Source organism: Aythya fuligula, chromosome 1, assembly GCF_009819795.1.
Source record: "Aythya fuligula isolate bAytFul2 chromosome 1, bAytFul2.pri, whole genome shotgun sequence".
Taxonomy (NCBI): Eukaryota; Metazoa; Chordata; class Aves; order Anseriformes; family Anatidae; genus Aythya; species Aythya fuligula.
The window spans coordinates 150,747,017-150,771,090 of NC_045559.1; the positions used below are offsets into that span (position 1 = coordinate 150,747,017).

Below are 24,074 nucleotides of genomic sequence, written 5' to 3' on the forward strand. Positions count from 1 at the left end.
TCCTGTTTCAAAATAATAGTATGCTGTGCCATTTCTGCCTGCTGGGGAAAGCAAGTGGGGCAATCAGAGAAATCATATGAGAGATGGAGATCTTGGGCACTTTCTGTTTCAGAAGCAGGATGACAGAGGGAAACGTGATAAAGGAAGAAATGAATGAGGGTAAGGCTGTGTTTTCATGTCAAAAAGGAAAGTAAGTCCAGATATTGGGGACTGTCTGAAAAAGCTGTGGAATTCATTCCATGTTATTTGGAAAAGACTGTATGTCACATGGAATTAACCATGGAATATGGCACCTTTGCATTCCTAAATCAGTGGCTGAAAAATAGGTTAGGCTGCTGGATATCAAAAGTACCGGGAACGTTCTAGAGGTTCCATGAAGAAAGTTAGCTGTGTTTCTTACTTAATTTGGAGAAATATCATAATCACTTAAAGAACACAATGGTCTGTAGGAAAGAGGTGAAAGGCTAGGTGGGCTTGCAAAATGAAGAGCGCTCTCAACCCTGGAAGGAAGAGAGTCTTTTGAATCCTTTCTAAGCTGCATTTTTCCTTTGGGTAAAGGTCCATGACTATTAATCCCAGGACGGTAAAAAAACCTGTCATTTCTATTTACACTGGTTCCCTGTGGTGGCAAATGTGCTGTTTATATTGGCATTATAGCCTCTCACACAGGCCATTATTTAATCTCTGTGGTTTATTTTACTATAGGAAGATTGTCATGGCATCTTCAGAATAAATGTAAGTGTTTCCAAAAATCTCAATTTAAAGCTAAGACCTGGAGAGAAAAAGCCTGGATTTTGGGTGCCACGAGTCTGGTGAGTTGCTACATCTTGGCCTGTCTTTCTTCAAAATCTCAGCTATTGATGTAGAGTATGACTCAAATCTCATGGCATTATACTGCTAATGGAGGGTGTTTATTATAAGTAAAATGTCTAAGAATAATCTTACCATTATAGGTAATAAGGGTAAGAATTCTGGTATATTTAGTAATAAACCAGGCATGTGAAAGTTTTCCAGTCTTAGCCAGCTGTTCTATTCATAAAGCAGAAAGAAAAGAAAAAAAAAAAAAAAAAGAAAGAAAAAAAAAAGCATAGTTTGTGAATTCAGGAATTAGACATATTATTATTATTACAGTGGGAGTAATTGGCTTGAACCAGGATTGTCACTTCATTGTGCTTAGTGATGTTATGAAGACATTCTAGGAGCTATTCTTCATCACCAGAACATCAGAATAAATGGGAAAAGCTAGGAAGAAAAAGAAGTGGAAATCAATGTGCCACTAGAACCAGTGAACAAGTCATGCCTGAAACCAACCTTTCCCTTCTATGGCCCTCAGTTATGCCAGCTGCCAGCTGCTTCTTGTGTCCCATGTAGGGAATGTTTGGGGTCTATCTGGCATAACAGAGCAGTGATAATTCTTTAAGACCTAATATTATACTTGTGATTAATATTTTGATACAGTGCACTTAATATTTCCTAAGACCTGAACAGGCAAAAAACCTCTCTTTAATTGTTTATATTTTTAAGTTGATTGGCATTTTGCAAATTCAGCTTAACAGCCACAATTATTTTAATTGGCTATATATGTGGGTAAAGAAAGCACCAGCAATGGTATATTCAGAGCCATCCTACAGTAATGAAATAATATGCTGTGATTCAAACAGTCAGTGAAACTCTGACATCTGCAGAAGTCTTTGTTTCTGTATGCTTCAGACAAAATTCTTCCTCGAGTAAGCAAATTCAATCCACTTCAGCTTGATCCAGAAATAAGCAAAAACTGTCTTCATCAGCATAACTGTAAACTTTGAGGAATGTTTTGTTATTGTAGAAAAAGATTTTACCTCAAGGACATTCATGCCACCTGTTGGCCATGTCTGGCTAGATTTTCAAGAGCTGGATGACACATGAGGGCTACAAAAAGGGCAATAGTAAAGGCCACATAAAAACAAATATATATCAACATCTGGGAGCTCTCTTTTTCACTGACTGATTAGATTTTCAGAAGCACCAAGTACTCAAAGATTCTTCTGGAATCCAACTATTTGCATTTATAAGTTTTTGAAAATTAATTCAGCTCCTTGGAGTATTCATCTGAGATTGCAGAGGCAGAGCAATGTGTTAACCTAGCCCATAGAGGGGACTTTTAATGTTCAGCTGGAAAAATCCTCTTGAATCACAAATGATAGACAAAGCCAGAGCATATGGTATGGGAAAGCCAAGAAGATGTGATTTCCTTTTAGCATGTTTTGCTTTAGACCATCAGTTTGTGATGATAATGAAATTATGAATAACATTTGCAAAACTATCTCTTTGACTTAGAAGTCTGAATCATTTATGTGGCTTTGAGATTGATCTCCTTAAGGTAAATTTAGGAGAATCTGGCCAGTGGCATTAAATCCATTTTTCACAAATACTGTGTTTTGCTTTATTGACAAAAACACCAAGATGCAGCAACATGTTATAGATTAATTACTGTGAATCAGATTATGTATAACAATATAAAACATACATAGGGATCAAGAAAAACAAAGCTATTCATATTTATTACTACTGCTATTGTTTTATTATTTCTTGAGACAACTTTTCTTATATTTTTTGGTCTTTCACACCAACTTTGCAAGGTATTTAAATGTTAGACTATAAAGTATAAAGATAGCAAATAGAAAGAACAGCCTCATTTCAGGAGTTTACACCTATTTGTATACTCATTTCAGGGCAAATCCTCGGAATTTTAATTTTGATAATGTTGGGAATGCAATGCTGGCACTATTCGAAGTTCTTTCATTAAAAGGCTGGGTGGAAGTCAGAGATGTTATTATTCATCGCGTTGGGCCGGTAAGAAAAAGCATCAGAGTCTTTGAATTCTACAGCGAGTACTTTGATTTGTTTGGACAATTAATCATGTTTTTCTTCTATTCAGATCCATGGAATCTATATACATGTTTTTGTATTCCTTGGCTGCATGATTGGATTGACCCTTTTTGTTGGAGTTGTCATCGCTAATTTCAATGAAAACAAGGTACTGATTGAGATGATTTATTTTGTATAGAACTAGCACTGCAATAAATATTGAATGTGATTTTACACATTCTACACTAGCTGGTGGTGTAAGACTGCCTTTAAGATGAACTTACTAGTCTTACATTCTACAAGCATGGCCTCAGACACAACTGATCTATATCAGCTACAAAACTCAAGCCTGGGATGATAGCAGTCCGTCACATTCTCTTTCAAAGCTCTTTTAGTTTATTTATGATGCAGTCATATTGGCAGATGGAGACTGAACCTAAAGCACACTATATTTACAAATGCTCCAGAGTCTGCTCTTTTAGTTTGATGCAGGCATACATGCAGTAGCAGGTAAAAAGTCATGCTATGTTGTATGTTTTACAACTAGAGGGTCTCATTATAGCCCTGCAATTGTAGTATTTCAGATCCAGAGAAAGCTACATGGCTTTTTCCTGGCAGAGAGCAAAGCACACTGTAAAATTAATTGTCCATCACACAACAAAAAGACAGAAAGTATTCTAGGAAAAAAAAATGTGATTTAAATGGCCTTTGTGGATTACCCTGAAAAGTAGAAAAAACAGTCCCTTTTTCTCTGAGTCTCTAGTGGTGCTCCTGTGACACCAAGACATACTTAGTAATTTTTATTATCTTTCAGTTCACAATGCCCCAAAATAATGAGATGACTGTGCTACAGCTATGTAGAGTGATATTTTTATCACTCATGGTACTGGAGAGAAAGGATCATTGTGTCCTCTGGGGCTTGGGGATGCAAGACATCCTGGTGAGCTATAGCTGGAGACAGACTGGGTGCTGGCATTGCCCCTGCTATGGCCCTGGCCTGAACTCTGCAGCAAACACAACTGTCAGGTGTGCCCTTTGAGGAAACCACTTGACTCCTTCTGCAAGGGAGCTGAGCAACACGCTACCTTCTCTTCAGTGTGGGCAAGTACAGCATCATGAGCTGCAGTTAAGGAGTAGTAATGTACTAATTCTGTAGAATTTACTATGAGGAAAAACAAAAATTAAAATTTGAATTGAAAAGATTAATATGTTGATTATGCAGAAAGAAAAAAAAAAAAAAAAAGCAGGATCAAGTAGAGTGAAAAAAATACAGGAACTGAAAAAAAAAAAAAAAGTGCAATAACACATAGAGAAGGATAGAAATTAGTCCAAAAAGAATAGAGCAAAGCAGTCCAGTGGGGACTGTTTGAGGTTAGTGAAAGGGAGTAACAGTGTGAAGTTAATTTTCATCTTCTTAAAACTAATTACTTGGCCAACTATTGTTTTTTTAAGTAGGTGCTGGCTTTAGAAAGTTCATAGCTGATACATGGTTAAAATAGTACCAGGAATTGTTGAGGAGGGTCAGAGCTGGACAATTGCTGAATAAACTATTTTATATGAGAAGCAACAATTTTCTGAAAGAAATAATACATTTTCAGATATGCCATAGTATTTCACAGGATGTCTAGGAGCTTCAGGCCTAGAGATGTTGGACTGGAAACTACCACAGGTGACTCAGGGCTGGGTCTCCAGCAATCCCAGCATTGCAGCCCAAAGCACCCCAAGCCCCCTCTGTTGCACAGCCCCCACGCATCGCTTGCCATGCCATGTGTCCAGTTGGCAGCAAAGATGCGTCTGACTCAAACACTGTCTAGCAGCTTTGAACTGAGGTCTGAATGCAAACATACAGTAGAGCCACTCACAGACCCAGCTGTGCTTTGTGACCCTTTGTAACAATCCAGCTGGTGGAGTGACAGTTTTTGAGAAACAGATAGACTTGTCAACTCTGTTTATAAATTTTATAGAGTTTCACTTTTTTGCCACTTTTTGTCTTCTTTGTGGTGAAAGCTCGCCAAGAACATAAAACAGACACACACACTTGTATGAAAGAGTTGCCTTTAAGCTTTTCTAAGCAGTACAGTTTGGGACCTGAAACAAATAACAGGTATCCTTGTATCTGTTGCTTTGTCTGCATCATGTTTGAAGGCACCTGCTCCCAGGGTGCCATTTGGGGATGCAGCTTCATAAAGAGATTATGTCTGCTACAGAGGGAGCTCTCCTGACCTTATTAGCAGCACAGCCGGCTGCGGTTCCAGCGCCTACACAGGCCAATGCCGAGGGAAGCCCAGACTTAGCGCGGCCTTGTACTACCTGGGCAGGCCGCCTCATGTCAGGGCGACGGGACTCTGACATTTACCTTGAAAAGGTCTCGCTTGTGCCTGCAACTCCAGACTCTTTCCCTGAGATTTTACAGTTCTCTGAAGTGATGAGGACCCTATTTTGCTTTGAAGGTCATTCTGTATAATGTTGAATTCTGTTTAGGGTTTGCATATTTTTTCCTATGTTGCGAAAACACATTACCATCTACCACAACCTGTCCTGAAGGTGTGTGTATCTCCACCTCTTCTTGCTCTTCCTTTGTGGAGAGCTCCTGTAGATTCACAGTATACTGTGAATTTACTTTATTTCAATTATACCCCAGCAGAAGAGCTGTGGAGAGCTGCAGCAGACTCTTAGAAGGCTTACTATCTGAGAAACTATAGCAGCACTGACAAGCCACAGGATTTTTTGCAGCAAAGTCCAGACAAAATCGACCACTCTAAAACAGCTCTTCCTGGCAAGTGATGTTCAGTCAAATGGAAGACATCCTACAGTGCTTCACTGGCCACACTGGGCTGCTGCTACAAAGAGCAACAACTGTGCCTGCTGAGTTGAGTCCCAGAAACTCACGGCTAATGCATCCCGAAATCCTCTTGAGTACAGGCAGATACTTTGACTCCTTTACCCAAGCTGCGTGTTATTTAAGGAGAGTTGTGTATGTAACTTTATTTCAGACACCAAAGAGAATGTTGTTTTCATGTTTACAGCATTAAACGTTCTTGCTTTTATATGACAAAAGCTTTATACGCTTCTCTTTGTTTATTAAGGGGACAGCTTTACTGACTGTAGATCAGAGACGATGGGAAGATCTGAAAAGCAGACTGAAGATAGCACAACCTCTTCATCTCCCACCTCGTCCGGGTATCAAAGATATTTTGATTTTATTCATGTTGAGCCCTAGTGTTCGTAATTCCCCAGGAGTCCAAGATTCAAATTAAAATTGTAATCGTGAGGCCACTAGGAGGTTGTGCATAAGTTAATGTGGAAACAGGCTGCAACCACAGATCTCTGTGTAAGGCTATTAAAATCAACCCAAAAAAGGTTGCGCTTCGATGGTTTTAGGATAAGCCTTAATGAAAAAATGAATTTTTAAATGAAATATATTTGCAGTTGGCTGTTAATGATATGAATGGAATGTATTAACCTGACAGCAGTTGAATGATGCACTTGCCCTACAAGTACCAAAGCCTTCATGCAACACTGGTGTTCAGTATTTGAAATTATATGTTCAGAAGACCTATTTGATATGGGAAATTGTAGCAGAAAATTAGAAATGTATTTCAAAACTGGTCAAGGATTATGTTGCCACTAATGAACATGGAAAATATGTCAAGAAGTGGAGAGGGAAGAATACCACTGTGTATTTTAACTCTCCTCCTGTAACTCTTTCAGATAACGATGGCTTTAGAGCTAAGATGTATGATATAACTCAGCATCCATTTTTTAAGAGAACTATTGCTGTGCTTGTTCTGGCCCAGTCAGTGCTGTTATCAGTTAAGGTAATTGTGTTTCTTTTTAAGTGTTTTATTATAGTCATGTAGAATGTATTGCACATTTCCTAACACCAATTAACGATCAATTGAGCCATTACTGTGATGAATGTAGTGAAACATATGATTTCTAGATACAGAAATCTCAGTTGGCACAGATCGCTGTAGATTAATTGTAACTTGTGGTGCTGAATCAATTTCTGTTTTTTTTGTAGTCTGGTCAACTATTTTTACTTTCCAGCTCAGCTGTAAATCCATGAGAGAAGAATACACCCAATGCTGTTCCTATCTGAATATGTTTTAAAGTGAAATCTATTCATTAATAAATTCTTCTAAGAAAAGTTAAGGCAAGAATAGACATTTATTTCTGTTTAACATCAACTCTTCTATGAACAGATTTTGTTTGCATTTCAGTGGGATGCTGCAGATCCAGTGACTGTGCCTTTAGCAACAATGTCTGTTGTTTTCACCTTCATTTTTGTCCTTGAGGTAAAGTAATATACTTTATGTCTTCTCGAGATTAAGAATAGTATGTGTATATTTTGTTTTGGTTTTAGGAATGCTGTCTCATTCTTCCCTAGTTTTATTTCATAATATGTACATTTGGGATTCTCCATGTTGTTTGTCCTGAAACATGTATTATAAGAATAACTTTTCATTTATTATAGTCATAATGTTCTGGCACCTTGAGCTTGGGGGTTTTTATATATGTTCAGCTCTCATCACTTCAAGTTGTGTTTTTGGTGAACCCAGTGAACTCTTTTTTTTTTTACAGAACGTCTCAAATTAAATTCACTCTACAACACAATGCCTGTCTGTCACAGGAGTTCTGCTTGATCCATTTATATTTTGCCTAAACCTTCAAGACAGAGGACATTAATCCCCACTGTTGTGTAGCTGTAACATCCTCAAACCTCTCACAGTTGTTATTGTTTTTCCTTTTAAATTATTAATAATATTATTTTATTTTAATACCTTTCAATAAGCTATGTCAAATTCCAATGTTGGCTATCTTTTGTTGTATAGATCTGGATCCTAATATGGTAACTGTTCTGTATCTATGACAAAATTGTCATCAGAATCAACTGAGCAAGTTGCAGTTAGCCTGCTTTCATAAGACTGGAATCTAAGGACCTAAATATATTTTAAAATGCAATTATAAACTGTAAAATGTATTTTTTAATTATTTTTATATATAAGGATATCCATAGCATAGCAAAGCACACATTTATGAGGTTAAAGAAGGTGCTTCCTCTGTTAATACAGAATTATTTTATAAGTTTGTTGTTGAGTATCTTTCTTTTCAGTCCCTTCTGAATATCTGATACTGACCACTATCATAAACAGGACAGTGGACTAGATTTCCCACCACTCTAATCCAATATGACAGTTCCTATGTTCCAGTGATAGGTTTTGCCAGCAGTGATGAATAAACAATGAAGTAAATACCTTGTAGCAGCTGTAGATAGAGTATGTCCATGTTGTTGCTTCTTTTTTCTCTGCCCAGGAGAAATCAATATCTCCTGAGAGACTGAGCAAACACAGAAAAGTTTGATTTTTATCATATATAGACAGGTTTTAACTTACCTAGTAACTATGTCTTCATAAATACTTTTCCTCTCACAGTGCCAGGGGAAACAAATGCACTTCTAGAATTTCAAAGGAACTTTTTCAGAGCCAGGAAAAAAATGTTGGCTGTCTCAACAGGCAAGCTATCACATTACAAGTGCACTCAATTTATGAAGATAGGAAGCAGCTTCCTGCCCAGGATCTTCCCTAATGCATCAGGATGATGTTTCAGACTCTGCTATGTATGTTGTCTGCTACCACTAGCAGATATGGTGCTTGAGGAAGGCCAAGCCTTTCTATCTTGTTTATGGCCCTGTGTCCAGTTTAATGAGTCCTGGTTCTGTCCTAAACCTCTAATGCTCACATCCTTATATGCGGTGTAGAAGAACAGGAAGAACTCAGAGATCTCACTTTTGTTGCAACACTGATGACCACAGAATAAAGCAGGATGTGATTTTTTATTTGCAGGGAGTAATATTCAGTTCAAGACTATAGACACCCCAACTTAGCTATTTAAATTATATAAATGAGGTAGGTGTTCAATTTGTTGCTGTAATCAGGAGAGATGTAATATGGGATTCAGTTGCCTAAATAACTGAAGGCATCAAGAGCTATTATGGATAGCCTAGCTGATCTCCCCTTGCCTCCAGAAGCTGCTACAGGAGGGCAAGGTTGTTTGCAGGTCATGTGTTATCCCTGACAGCCCCATGCAGCTCTCTCTGATATTCTAGGGCATCTAAATTGACTGGATAGAGGTGAGGCAAGACACCCTTGGGTACCTCAAATGCTAATTAGAGAGTCAGAGGCTATATTCTTTATATGGGCTTCAGAAAATATACATTAGAAAACTAACCAAAGAAACAGATTTTTGCTACAAACTAGTGTCCCTTTATATGTAGTTTAGTTTTCAGAAATTTCAAGAATACTGCTAAAAGGCAATGTTGCAAGCTGGGATGGAAAAAAAAAAAATCACGTAATGAATGCCTGGCAATTATTCCCTTTATATAGTAACACTTCAATTGCTTTGAGATTTGATGTGAATTGTGTATGACAAACTCTCTGGTGTCCCTTCTGCATGCATCACCCTACTTCAATATCTGTTACTTGTTGTGAGTTTCCTACCAGTATCTCTTCTTAAGCTTCCTGTCTGCACTTCTGTTACCTATATTGGAAATGTCAAGCACTTTCGCTGCAGTTTTTACCAGGAACATTTTGAAATGTACTGCCTTTACTGTTGTTAGCTTTCTTCTCTTATACACTGCTGAGTACAGATGGTGCTGAGTACAGACAATTCTTCAAAGAAATGAATATTTGCAATATGGGAATGCTTTTTAATTAATTTGAAATACAGGATCTACAGAACACAACTGTGTTCTTGAATTCAAATATGATTATGTGATTTTAGCCTACTTGTTTAGACAGCTATATAGCATATTACTACCTCCTGTAGCTACATATTATCAGCATAATCATTTTTAACTTCATAACTTAACTATATGAAATCTTAAAACCACATTTAATTCAGTAATCTATACATTAATTATTCAGTCTGACATGGTCACCTGCACTCCTTTGGTATTCCATCAACCATTTTAGAGAATGGAAGAGGTTTCTATAGTAAGAAATAGTAATTTCTTCAGTACAACTGAAAACTTGTTTTTTATGTATAGGTCACAATGAAGATTATTGCCATGTCACCTTCTGGCTTCTGGCAAAGCAGAAGAAATCGGTATGATCTCTTGGTGACATCTCTTGGAGTTATATGGGTGATACTTCACTTTGCCTTGCTGGTAAGATTTACAAAATGCAGTTCCAGTGCTTAAGCTTAATTTTATCTGTTAAGCACCAGCAGTAGGATCACTACTGTGCTACATCCAGATAAGCCCTTGGTAGTTTAACAAGTAAAAGGCTGAAATATGGATGAAACAAATTAAGCTTGTTGCTAAGAAGGAATCCTTCTCTTGGGCAATGATGAAGTAAGACAATTGTCTGACTGGTATGAGGTAGTGTCTGTAAATATGGTAGAAAATTGAAGTCTTTAGGAGGAATGTAAATGAGGAGGGGAAGGAACCTGAAAAGGAGGAAGGAACCTGGAAAGACTGAGAGCTCTTGTCAGCAGGAGTCTCATGAGGAGCGAGGAAGTAGACCATGCACAGAATCCAGATAGGAGTAAAGAAGGCATAGGTTCAAAACTGCTGAACGGTACAATCTGTCCCAAACCCAGCAGTGTTTCTGGCCCACTGATGTTGGTTAAGAGGCTATGTTTAATCCAAGAAAGTAGAATAAATCATTCATGGAAGAGAGAAGAAGAAAACAGCTTTCCCTCTATCTCATCTTTTTTTCTTTTTCTTTTTTTTTAAAGTTGGCTACAGCCCTAGTTCCCTTATATATGAGGGAAGGAGGAGGGATTGTTGATGCTTGTCATTAATCACCAGCTGTGGAAGTCACCACCATATAACGGCTGGGGCTTCACTTGTTTGCCCTAAGCTCTGTTTTGAGGAAAACCTGTTTAGTGTGGCTAGTCCTTTTGCTCTGACATCCTCAGTTTGCTCCCTGCTGCAGAGTAGTTTGAAAGGCCTGAGCAGTTTCTTTAAACAAGCAGCCGCCTAGACAAGTAGACCAGGGGAGCTGGACATAATTACTGCCCAGCTAATAGGAGGACTGAAAGCATTTTTGTTTTATGTGTGGGGAGGCTGGGTTAGTGTTTTTGAAGAGGTAGAGCATCTTCTGTTATTTTCTTACTGTTCCATCATTCTTATTGGAATATTGGTGCTCCTAGTTCATGGTTTCTCTTATTTTATATGGTGACTTCATTATTAAAAGACAGATTACCCTTATCTTTCTGTGAGATCACTGGGGGAACGTGCTGTATTCAGTCTTTCATCTTTCTGTTCCAGAATGCATACACATACATGATGGGGGCATGCGTAATTGTCTTCAGGTTTTTCTCAATTTGTGGGAAGCATGTAAGTATAAATTAGCTACTACAGCCATTGCAGTGCTCATGTGTAGACTAAAGGAGTAGTTGCTATGTGTCTCTAGTGCACATTCTATAGGGATCAATATTATATGCCAACAAAGGAGACTTCCAGCAGCAGTCTCCAATTTTACATGCCGTCTTATAAAAGTCAGAGTTTTAGGTATTGCATAATAACAATATATTATAATTACTGGAAAAGCTGCACTTTCTTAAAAAAAATAGAAGTTCTACATTTTAAAATGTTCTTTAAAGCTCTGAACATATACTGTGCTACTCTCAGTCTTTTTCATTTCAGTATGGTGTGATGTGCATGCCAGGTATTTTATTTAACTAGTGGAGTGGTGGAAGACCCACTCGTCTTGTTATGATTGTGTTCTGCCGTAGAAATTTCTTCCTCTAGAATGTAGGTCTGTGTCTGTGTCTTTAGCACTGTATGTCTTACCACAGTAAAGGATTTATATTCAATTTGAAAAAAAAAAAATATTGATATTCTTCTGGAGGCACTGGGATGGCTACAAAGCAAGTCATTTCTAAAGTTTACATTTCTTTCGTGCTTGGATTTACTCTGATGTAATTGACAGTAGACTAGCAGAATAAGCATAGACAGAGAACAAACACATTTGTTTAACAAGTGGTGACACTGCATTCTCTTGCTGTAGAACTTAGATTATCCAAACATTTTCTGTGAAGTCTGTTATATTAAAGTAAATGCATTAAAAAGTAAAGATTGCTGCAGTGGGTCACCAGGGTTAAGAACAGTGAGCCAGAAAGTTTGTTGAGTAAAGATAAAAACTTTTCCTTCAATCAAACTACACAGAGCCTGTAGAGCCTTGGAAGTCAAATGAAATATCCTTCCTTCTTCTAATGCAGCCAGACCATGTAATTGCCTTCAAAGCTTTCTGATTGATTCTGAAGTTTTTTCAAAGCTTTAACATAATCATTTGTGCTTTTGTGTTAGGAGCTGCATCAGTCTCATTAATTTATCTGCTGTGATACAATGCAATACCTAACAGTCAGTATGATTTACCAGTTTGGCATGATTCTATAGAAAACCACTATCTCAGTCCCATTAAAGACAATTTTATATAGCATCCAAAGTGTTTAAGGGTGTTAGGGCAATCTAGAGTAATAAATGTACAATATGGCTGCATGGGAAAATAATGTCTATTATCTAGACCCATTGCATATGTAATTTCCAGAATTATGGTCTCTTCTTAAGCTCTTTGGCCGACTTGCATGAGAAATTAACTAGTTAATCAATCTGTGCTGATCTTAAGGAAATCCCCTTCTCTGTACATTAGCCCATTTCTTCAGATAAGCCCAAAGTAGTTTACTGTACCACCATTTGTACAATGCTAATTTTGGTACTCCTGGCTGATCCTAGAATATTACAGTAAAGCATATGCGGTAGTGTTGCTATATCATCCTATATGGTATTACCTTATACATACTGCTTGAGGACCAACATTTTGACATTGTTAGGTGGATGTGGTGATATCTTCAACGAGTAAAAGGCATACTGAATTTCAAAGGAAGACACAAAACGTTCAGTTCCAATCAGATTCATAATGTACCATTTCACTGGGTTCTTCCATTAACTTATGTGTGTAAAGAATTTGTTGTCAAAATGGCAACTGCAATAGCTCTCACTTTTATCTCTGCTTTCCTGAATGACGTGATGGATTGCTTTTTCTGTCCTTCCAGGTGACACTGAAAATGCTACTCCTGACTGTAGTTGTCAGCATGTACAAGAGTTTCTTCATCATAGTGGGAATGTTCTTACTGCTCCTTTGTTACGCTTTTGCTGGAGTGGTTTTATTTGGTACAGTGAAATACGGAGAGAACATTAATAGGTACAGTATGTACTATCTCATGGGGATGTTCCTTAAAAAGCACCCCCAAAAAATCACATTCTGTTAGAAGCTTATCCCTGGTAAAAAACAGACATGTCCCCCGGTCTAGCTGAAGCACTCCGAACAGGATTTCTGATAGGAAGCACTGAGCCATCTTTCCGATCCTTGTGCGTTGGACCAAATGACACCCAGTCCAGCCCAGAGCAGACTGAGATCTGCTCTTCATTATACCAGCTGGAATGCACTTCAGAGCAGCAAAGCACTAGCCACAAGCTGCAGAAACACAGTGTGCTTACTACATACTCTTGGCGTTATGCAGCAACAGGATCTATATACCAGATTGATACAGAGGGAACAATTCTGTCAACTTAGCATTAGCAGATTTCCCAATCAATATCGTCATCAGACTTCAAGAAGAGAACAGAGAGAGGAGAAAGGAACTGGCCTTGAGTCTACTTTTGCTCTTTAAAAGAATGAGTCTGAATATACAAACCTGTGCCTGAGCTAAATTTTAGTTGTTGTATCTTAAGTCACAGAATAAATAATTTAATGAACTCACTCAGATAATACTGTAACTAATTTCAGTTCAAAATAGTAGAACAGTAGAAAATGGAAATGGTTTTCCTTTTTTTTTCTTGCCATAATTTAGTTCTGGGACATAAAATGATCTCTCTCTCTCTTTTTGTTTAAAACAGACATGCAAATTTTTCATCAGCTGGCAAGGCTATTACTGTACTCTTCAGAATAGTTACTGGAGAAGACTGGAACAAAATTATGCATGACTGCATGGTAAATACACTAACAGAGATAAAGTAGGCAAGGAATGGGAAACATTCTTGCATCTCACTGTGTTTCCAGTACCTTAGGTGGTACAAAGAGTGATGTGCTTGCTTTTAGCTCTTCAAGAGACCTAGTTTGGTAAACCTCAGAATATGACATAAAAATTGCAGTTTCAATCACAGACTCATAATGTAATATTTCATGGGGCCAACCTATTAAATGGTTTTAAAATAAAAATGTGTTTTCAGATTTGGAAGCATGGTAAAACACTTTTCCACTGTTATTTCTCCTTTGATTGTGGCAAGGGGACTTTCAAATAAACTTTGTCTTTAATGCCTGTGCTGTGGTTCGTTCCAAGTGAATGCTGGTCTTAACGACCTCAGAATTTGTTCTTGAATCATTTTACATGGCGTAAATAAATTTCTGCCCGTGGTTTCTGTTGCAATGAAAATCAAATTTTTCACTTCCTTCTTAAAATTAATGCACAAGGAAGCTTTTTGAAAGCCATGTTTCAGAACACCAATTTGTTCCTTTCCAATGGTATAACTGCAGAGTGCCTTGCATGTGTTAGTGAGATCCATGCCTATTTTTTTTTTAATCATGCCTCTTTCTTTTTCTGATCTCTGACCACTAAAGAAACCAGAAAAAAATGCCCACAAGAGTCAATGAAAAAGATCTTTCCTTCTTTTCTATAAAGGGAAATGTCCCCCACATCTTATGTTCAGCATTATTCCTTAATTATGAAGCTTTAAAAAAATGATAGTCATAAGCCATAATATGGATTACAGATAAATTAATGATTGTCTTTTTAAGAATAACTGACTTTGTTTTCCATTGTTTTAAAGGTTCAGCCTCCATTTTGTACACCAGATAATAGCACCTACTGGAAAACAGACTGTGGAAATTATGCTGGTGCTCTTATGTATTTCTGTTCATTTTATGTCATCATTGCATACATCATGCTAAATTTGCTTGTTGGTAAGTGAAATTATGAAATAACAAAACAGTCCATCTTGGCATGTAGTGTATTAATTAGACTTTATTCTGTTGTGCTGTTCCGGTATGAAGTTACTTTGTACCTTCACTTTTACCTTATATACATGTCATGCTTTTGATACTTCTCTAGTGTGGTGTATGCTAAAACATAGGAAGTTTGGGAACACACGCTTTTTGAACAGAGATGGGTTGTATTCATAGTGTGTAATTATATATGTATTATGTTCTGACCTTCCCTATCCTCCAGTTAACATTTTCCAATACTATGGGAATTCTCCTAATTGATTTTAGAAAATGTTTGATTAGGCATCTCTCTAGCATTTAAGCACAGATTTTTAAAAGAAAGCACAATGAATATTTATGCAGCAGCCCATAGGCTGTGAAGCTTGCACAGCAGAATTCACATTCTGTTGAAATTCATTGTTGCTTATATTTCATCAGTTAGAATGTTACTACAGGCTTTCTTTACAGTGTATTTTGGTTTTGTGTTTTTTAGCTATCATTGTGGAGAATTTCTCATTGTTTTATTCAACTGAAGAAGACCAACTTTTAAGTTATAATGATCTTAGGCATTTTCAAATTATTTGGAACATGGTTGATGACAAGAGAGAGGTAAGAAACTTGAACATGAGCACTGAAATCCAGTAAGTCCACATTTTTCATTGAAAAATCATATGGGAAAAAAGTGTGCTGACAAAGCTCACTGAATAATTACTTTCCAGGTTTTGAAAGCTCAGTAAACATGATCTAACATTGTTCATGATCCATCAAATACTAACCTGTAGTCTTTACCACTGTGAAGTACTTACAACAGCAGTTTTAAAAACAGACGTAAATATTCATAGTATCAACACAGTCGCATTCGTACTCCCAGCTCCACAACAGCTGTGGTTTTTTTTTTCAGTCTGCAGACCCACAACCATTTATGTGTCTGATATTCAGAAGAGCTTTGCTGAGATTTTGGCACTGTCTCCAATAAGGTCTTCATAGTGAAGCAAATGAAGTATGGGCTGGATGAGCAAACATCAAGATGGATTGAAAAGTAGCTGAATAGCCAGGCCCAGAGGGTGCTGATCAGGGGCACAAAGCCCAGTGGGAGGCCAGTAACAGTCTGGATAATGGGGCAGAGTGCACTCTCAGCAAGTTTGTAGATGACACAAAACTCAGCACCAGAGGGTCATGCTGCCATCCAGAGGAACATGGGCAGCCTGGAGAAATGGGCTGAGATGAACCTCATGAAATTCAACAAAGGGAGGTAAAGAGTTGTGCACCTGGGGAGGAACAACCCCAGGCACCAGAACATGCTGGGGTGACCCAGCTGGAAAGCAGCTTTGCAGGAAAGAATGTGGGATTGCTTTTGGACACCAAGGTGGACATGAGTCAGCAATGTGCTCTAGCAGCTTACAAGGCTAATGGTATCCTAGGCTACCTTGAGAGTGTTGCCAGCAGGTCAAAGGAGGTGATCCTTTCCTTGTTTTCAACATTGGAGAGGCCATACCTGGAGTACTGATGTGGTGGTTTTACCCAGCTGGGTTGTTCCTCCCCAGTGTCATCACTAAGTTATGAATATACGGTGACAGAAGTTGGTTGTCTGCAGGTGGCAGGTGGCTGTGATGGTGTTGGAAGCTGCAGTCCATTCTGATGGAGGTGGAGAGTTGTGCATCTGTCATGCCCAGAACTGACAGTATCTCTCTGTGATGTGGAACAGCAATACAACAACAGCAAAAATACTTCCAGTTAGGCTAGGTTGAATCTTAGAGCAGAAGACCTATGAAAAGACAGTGAACTACAAACGTTATCCTGTCCAAAAATTCACACAGAAAGGGAGAGTTTTACAGCTAGATATAGGCCAGGCTGTGAATGTTTAAACTGTAATTTAATTTCAGTTTTTCAAAGGCAGCTTTTTGGGTGTTATAACTCATTTCAGATTAATGCAAATGGGGAAACTAAATCCCCAAAGCAATTTCTGAAAATTTCTGACAAAATGAACAGCACAGAATCTCATTATGTATCAGTCAAATAACAGCAAAGTTCCATGAACTACAAGTGATGTGCATGTGCTGAAGAGCTGGCTGCAAGGTTTGACATGGAATCTTTGGAGAAATAGTATTTCTCTCACTGATCAAGTTGAATGCCTGAGTTGGTTGTTAGATCACTGTAATAATATACCAGCTATTATGCAATTTTACCCAGGGAGTAATTCCTACCTTCCGAGTTAAATTTCTGCTGAGGCTTCTGCGTGGCAGGCTGGAGGTGGATCTTGACAAGGACAAGCTGTTGTTCAAGCACATGTGCTACGAAATGGAACGGCTGCATAATGGTGGTGATGTCACTTTCCATGATGTGCTGAGGTACTATGAGATTTTCTCTAAATTTGTAGAAATCATATAATGTCCTGTATTTCTTGCTAGGCTAAAAGGTATTCATTAATCTTGGGAAAAGGGAAGATCAATAGCCACAGAGGCACTGCCATTTAAAATGTAATACAAAAATTGGATTTCCCTTTTTTCCTGAAAAAAAATATTTATGATGGAAAACATGGGTCTTAGGGAATCAGCTGTAAGTGATTTTAACATTTTTGTCTGAGACAAATTGTCTTAACCCGCAGTCCTATATTGACCTTGAATCCCAAGAAATGCAAAGTTGTTCTAACACATGAAGTACTCAGACAGTGTATCTGACTAGAAATAAAATAGAAATGAGAACATTACAGAATCACAGAATTATCTAAATGTAAAAAAATATCAAAAAAAAAAAAAAAAAGAAAAGAAAAAACCACCAAAACTACAAATGTTCTAGTTGCTTACAGTTCAGTGAAACACCTTTGTTGGATTGTTAATATACCTGCTAGGCTCTTCATTTGTTTCAAGCACCAAAAGTCTCTTCTAGAATCATCTTAGCATTTTTTAGCTTCAGATATGAATTCAGTGCATGTGCCAAAATTGCATTTGTGGTTTTTTTTTCATTAATTATGAGTTTTGATTTTCTAAATTCAATTAGCTGTACATCAGCATTTAAAAAAGACAATATGTATGTTTCTTCCAGCATGCTTTCATATAGGTCTGTGGATATCAGAAAAAGTCTTCAACTGGAAGAGCTGCTTGCTAGGGAGCAACTGGAATATACCATAGAAGAGGAGGTAGCCAAACAGACCATACGCATGTGGCTGAAGAAGTGCTTAAAGCGAATTAGAGCAGTAAGTCAAGCTAAAACAGATTCTAAATGGCTGCAGTAAATTGCAACAAAGCTGGAATTTGCTGTCACAATGCTTAATTTATTCTGGAGACACAATAATATTTATATGAAAAAGAATGTAGCAGTTGCTAACTCAGCAAAAAAAAAAGTCAACAGATCAATTCAAAGCATTATAAAAATAATCATCTTTTGAAAGCAAAAAGCTATCTTCCTGACAAAAATATATCTGTCTTTTCAATACATCAGGAAGATGTATGTGCAAAGACCAAAGTCAAAGGAATAAAGGAAAAACAATGTAATTTGATGAAAACTCTTCAGCCTAGTCCTGCCTCTAAATACAATTGTGTTATTTCCTTGCCTCTGTTGACACAAGATACCACTAACAGCTACCAGCATATGACTCTTCAAATGGAATCAGTATCAAGATTCATAATTGGAATAAGTTTTGAGATTAATTGTGTGCAAATGAGCAATGTGTACATGCAAACCAGGTCTACAAACCATGGCCCACAGTAGCCATGTCTATGCCAGTAGATAACTAGGGCCAGGTCACTGGCCCAGGACTGGCAAGGGATCACCCATACTCACGTTCCTTGGCCCGGTTTTGGTCCATGCAAGTTCCTGCTCTCACAGACTGCTGCCTTCCAGATCACTGCTACAGGAGGCACAGTTCAGGGCAAGTAGAGTGGGGACTGTTCCCAGTCAGCAGTGAATTTGAAGCTTTCTTGTAGAGGAGGTCAGCCAGATCATGCAAGGCCTGCCGCTTGGCTTCAGCACTGCAGGAAATCTCAGTCTGTTTAATTCACTAGCACAGATACAGCCAGTGCTTCTGTATTCTCTTTACACAGTGCTGCTGATTGTCAGAAACATTTTTGCCTTTGCTCAGCATAACTTCAGTATTTGCTGATCAAACTTTGTCTTGGAAGAAATTTGTATTAAATATTTTCAGGAAATTTGAATTGGCCTTTGCAATTATTCTCCTCTTTTCTTCAAAAAACAAATCATCCTTTATATAAAAAGTTTTATCCTGGCTATCTTAATGAGTGATTTTTCAGTGGCTGTAAGGCTGAGTCCAGGTTTTGTTATTTTTTATTTTTAAAAAGGCTTATTTCTTGTGTGGAGGTTTTCTATAAACATCTGTGATCATGGGATCTCGCCTTTCCTGTTTGCAAATTTATAAAAAGTATAACTGGGCGATATGAATGTAATGCAGATTCAAGCTGAAACATGAGCGTTCAAGGCATATTCAGATAAATAGTTTCATTTTGGTTCCATCTCCGTAATAGCAATGACAGTAAATTTAATCTCAGCTCTCAGTTCTGGGTTTGTTCAACTCAGATGTTCATTTCATTATGATATTGAATTACACTATGTTAAATATGCTGTTCATTTCATTCTCTTAATACAGTTCAGATCATTTCACATTATATGAACCCTTTATAAACTGAATATAATTATGGAAGTTAAGATGTATTTTCAAATTCTCTTGTTAGTCTTTAAAGAGGGAGCTTGTGAAAACTACCCAGGCAAGTGAAACCCTTCCTAAGGGCTGTTTATTTTAATTTAAAAGCAAATTAGATTGTATGATTATAATAGTAGTGGTTTTGTTTTTCTATTTGTACTGTAATTCTATACTCAGTCCCAAGGTTTCCTCTACTGTTTTATTCATTGTTTTTGGAAGTCTGTTCCAAAGTCCATGAAAACAATCAGATTTTTTTCATTGCATTCATGTAAATCTTATGGTATCTCTAGCAATTTCCTTGTTTCTTCTTTTGCAGAGAAGTTAGCATATGAATTAAAAACTTTGTGTATTTTTAACCTCTAGGTTTTTATGAGCAATTTGTCTTCCACTTAATGTAGTTTATAAGTCCTAGCCTTCAGTTTATACATAAAGGCTAGATGTGCTGGTAGTCACTTTATTTAAATAATGGCCATCTGATACATGTGGCTTTATTGATGCACCTGGAATCCACATTTGGCACTCACTATTTGGTTAAATATTTAAAAGTTCATGGGTTTATTTTTGTTTTGTTTTGTTTTTAAATAATCAAACACTGAGATACACCAATGAGATACACATTATTTTCATCACATATTGTACCTTGATAGAAACAACAGCAGTCGTGCAGCATTATCCATAGTCTACGAGAGAGTCAACAGCAGGAGTTGAGCCGATTTCTGAATCCTCCCAGCATTGAGACAACACAGCCAAGCGAAGATATGAATGCTATTAATCAAGATAACAGCGTGCAGCCAGAGGTATGTTAACTGGGAGACTATCAGCACTCAGAGCAAATTAAAAAATAAAATAAAATTCAGTGTTTCATATTTGTTCTTTTAAATATCATTTTCCCTGGAAAAGTTGAAAGCAATATTTTATTTTGCTTTTCTCTTTGCCTTTAGATGTAAAGACAAGATGACCTATGGCAGGAATACCCCAGTTTATTTAGCTGCCTTGCTAACACTATGTAGGGTGAACTCAGCTGTATGACACTCAGCACCAACTTCCAGCACTAGCATGAGCTGTGTACAGGCTCAGGGACATGAAGTTTACCTTTCCAGAATTCTCAAGTTGTTTTCACACTGGGAGTGATAGCACTGGGCATGCTGGGTCCTGTGAGTAGGATTCCTGGGCTTTTCCAGAGTAGGAAGTGAAGAAGGTACTCTAGTGTAGAAGGCTGAGAACAATTTTGTACCCTTCAATGCAACTGCATAATGGAATTGAGCCCAAACGGTCTTTATTTTCATATCAGTTGTGGAGTTTTGGGGCAGTAAAGAATAGAAACTATATTGCCTTAACAAATGGCAATATATTTTGTTTGGATTTGTGTACAAACTTGGAAGTAGACTAGAAAGGTTAGATAGCCTTTCTTGGGATTATCCCCATGTGATGCAGAACTTTAACTGAGGTTCTTGTTTCTCTGTTCAGACAAGTAGCCAGCAGCAGCTCCTTAGCCCAACGCTTTCTGACAGAGGTGGCTATCGACAAGACTCTGCAGATGCTGGGAAACCTCAGCGGAAATTTGGACAATGGCGTTTGCCATCAGGTAAGTGAAAAAAGTGTTTCAGTAGAGTTTCCATGTGCCTGCTGTACAGTAATAAGACCATAAAAAAGTATAAAGCATTACACTAACATAGAGCAAACACCAGGGAGAGGCTTCATAATTCACAGTTCTACCTCCTGTCTGTAGCTTGCATTCACATCAGACTTTTCCAACCCTCATCTGTGCTGAAATACAGCAATCTCTCCCCTTTCTGCCAATTCTGAAAGTTTGGAAGATGGTACATTAAAGGAGGCTGTAGTGAGATGGGGATTAGTCTATTCTCCCGCATGCCTGGTTACAGGACGTGGGGGAACAGGCTAAAGTTGCACCAGGGGAGGTTTAGGTTGGATATTAGGAAAAATTTCTTTACCGAAAGGGTTGTTAGGCATTGGAATAGGCTGCCCAGGGAAGTGGTTGAATCACCATCCCTGGAGGTCTTTAAAAGACGTTTTGATGTAGAGCTTAGTGATATGGTTTAGTGGAGGACTGTTAGTGTTAGGTCAGAGGTTGGACTAGGTGGTCTTGGAGGTCTCTTCCAACCTAGATGATTCTGTCCACTTCAGAGGTAACTATGTTGTGTATGTAGTGTATAAGGTGCCACGTATAAAGTCAGAGAGGTGATCATGCACTGAATACCATTAACCCTACTTTAGTGACCAGAGTACTTGTCCAAGAAATGGAATAGCTTACTAGAGAGCTTTCAGTCCACATTTTCCGTTTAAGTGTCACTGAGAAAAACAGAGAGGAACAGTAAAATAGGGAACATGCTAAGGAGGGATCATTGGGCTATAGCCAGCTGGATACATTTTCCAAATAAGAATGAGGAGTTCAGGGTTCCCTTTCTTAGCACTGCTCTTGACCACATGAATACTGACAGTTCGATGCTGGACAGCAAATGAGGGACACCCCCATGCACAGTAAAGTCTGGCATGTGGTAAGTACTCTGTTCCCAGTCCAACAAAGATTGTGAATAACATCATTAATATCAATTGTGGTTTTCATATACTTACATTTGTTTTACTGCTTTCCAAAAGCCATGCCAGCACCTTGCACTGGTTTCTACTCCAAGGCTGTTGTCAAGTATCGCTTTCTAGGCATAGAAATGCTCTTTTCCTCCATTTTTCTGGTTGAAGTGGTAACACTTTCACCATTTTTCCAGTACATCAGCTCAAGTAAGTACTACCTAAATCATTTAGTTTACAATCAGCCAGGTAAGAAGAGACCTATTGCTTCAGCTATCCCAGCAAAAGGAAATCAGGCATTGCTTAGTTAAACTGCTCTACCAGCAGATGAGTGGGAGTAGGGGGAGCAGCTGGAGCTGAAAAAATCATTGGGATAGAGTCTTTCTGTTTCTGCACTAAACCACTTCAAAGCTACCCCAGTCCAGCTAGTTCTGTACACCTGAATTCTAAGCAGAAATGTTCAAGAAGCAAATGTACTCTAATACAGAGCCTTCTGTTTACTTTCATAGCCCCCAAACCAATAAGCCATTCCGTGTCTTCAGTAAACCTTCGCTTTGGTGGACGTTCAACTATGAAATCTGTTGTATGCAAAATGAATCCCATGTCTGATGCGGCATCTTGTGGATCAGAAGTCAAGAAGTGGTGGACAAGACAATTAACTGTGGAGAGCGATGAAAGTGGAGAGGACCTACTTGATATCTGAGAAAGACTTATGTAAGATATACAACAACCACTTCAAACACAATCTAATTTTCTATGTTTAGAATTGAACACACTGTAAGTGATGTATGATTTATTTAAAATCAGTGTCATAAAATCTTTCAATTGCTTATCCTTCTGCCATATGAAACATAGCACATACTTACATGTTAGAGTTCACTTCTATAGGTATTAACTGTACTTTAAGAAACCTGTATACAATAGCACTACTAATAAAGCCAGAGAGACTGTATTGCCTTTACAGAGCTTTGAAAAATTTCATGTTCTGCAAGTACATAATGGAAATGCATTTTGATATACGCATCTGTGTTTTTCTTCAACCTATACTGTACTTTAAAATTGCAACACTTTACAATACAAAGGTAATATATTTCTTCTTCTTGTGTTTTCCTTCAGCTTATTTATTAAGATTTCTTTAGAAAGATTTTATTATTCACAAATGACCTGAAGAGGTCAGCACTGACTTCATGTTAAAGGGAAGTATTTTTACAAAGTGCAGATTCTGAATTACAAATCTAAGCTTTTTCTGGACCTTTTTTTAAAATATGCAAGATACAAGATAACTCATTTTAAAATCAGATGGTGAAGGATTGGCTTTTAAAATGTAAATATATTTGGGTTTTGTTTAATTATGTGAAGAGCTTGATTTTCATACAGAAAAAAAGAAGAAAAAAAAAAAAAGACATGAAAACTGTGCATTTAATCATCCATCAAAAGACTTCCATGTGAAAAAACATAATTTATGCTACATTTTCAGATTATGCTGGTTACATATATGTATTATGCTGGTCATGTATGTCATTATTCTCCTGTTAGTTGGGTCCCATTTCCTTGTGTAGCCATAAGATAACTTTGTTCTTGTCTGTGCAATAGAAATTAGCATGTTGGGGGTTCTCTTTAAAGAGCAGTGTTGTATGGCTTTTAAAAATATGGTTCAGTTTATCCTGTATAGGTAGAAGTGAATTTTACTTACCCATGATACTACTCATGCTATTAGCTGTGCACTGCTGAAGCATGACATAGTACTGTGGTTAGGTATCTTTGTCCCTTTTACCCTGATATTTAATATTATTACATGTTAGCATTCTTTTATTTTATGAAGCACCAATAGTGCTAAATTATCACTGGTGAAAAAGCAGCTGTCCCTTTCATAAGTTTTTCCAGTGAAAGGCCAATGCTATACCGACATGGAGGTGGAGAAGAAAAGCAACACAATACAGGAGAGCAGTATTGCACACATTAGTCTCAGAATTTAGGGTGTCTAGAAATGTGGGCTAAAATTTGCCCTTCCTTCGAGGAAGAACTGCGAGATTGTACAT

The 24,074-nt window shown here is 37.7% G+C and overlaps 1 protein-coding gene across 2 annotated transcripts in view; it reads left to right on the forward strand.

Annotated features, from left to right (window-relative positions):
* The window catches only part of NALCN (sodium leak channel, non-selective), a 230,825-nt gene extending 207,693 nt beyond the window's left edge, over positions 1–23,132 (forward strand). For both annotated transcript variants that reach the window (XM_032197441.1, XM_032197449.1), the window contains 17 exons: positions 706–812; positions 2,712–2,832; positions 2,918–3,016; positions 5,934–6,027; positions 6,559–6,665; positions 7,071–7,145; positions 9,896–10,015; positions 11,123–11,191; positions 12,910–13,058; positions 13,754–13,847; positions 14,684–14,816; positions 15,331–15,446; positions 17,028–17,185; positions 17,880–18,030; positions 20,139–20,288; positions 20,959–21,076; positions 22,545–23,132. In XM_032197441.1, the coding sequence (XP_032053332.1) occupies positions 706–812; positions 2,712–2,832; positions 2,918–3,016; positions 5,934–6,027; positions 6,559–6,665; positions 7,071–7,145; positions 9,896–10,015; positions 11,123–11,191; positions 12,910–13,058; positions 13,754–13,847; positions 14,684–14,816; positions 15,331–15,446; positions 17,028–17,185; positions 17,880–18,030; positions 20,139–20,288; positions 20,959–21,076; positions 22,545–22,738 (2,055 nt within the window). In that variant the 3' untranslated portion in view covers positions 22,739–23,132. The remainder of the gene's footprint in view (positions 1–705; positions 813–2,711; positions 2,833–2,917; positions 3,017–5,933; positions 6,028–6,558; positions 6,666–7,070; positions 7,146–9,895; positions 10,016–11,122; positions 11,192–12,909; positions 13,059–13,753; positions 13,848–14,683; positions 14,817–15,330; positions 15,447–17,027; positions 17,186–17,879; positions 18,031–20,138; positions 20,289–20,958; positions 21,077–22,544) is intronic.
* Positions 23,133–24,074: the final 942 nt, after the last annotated feature.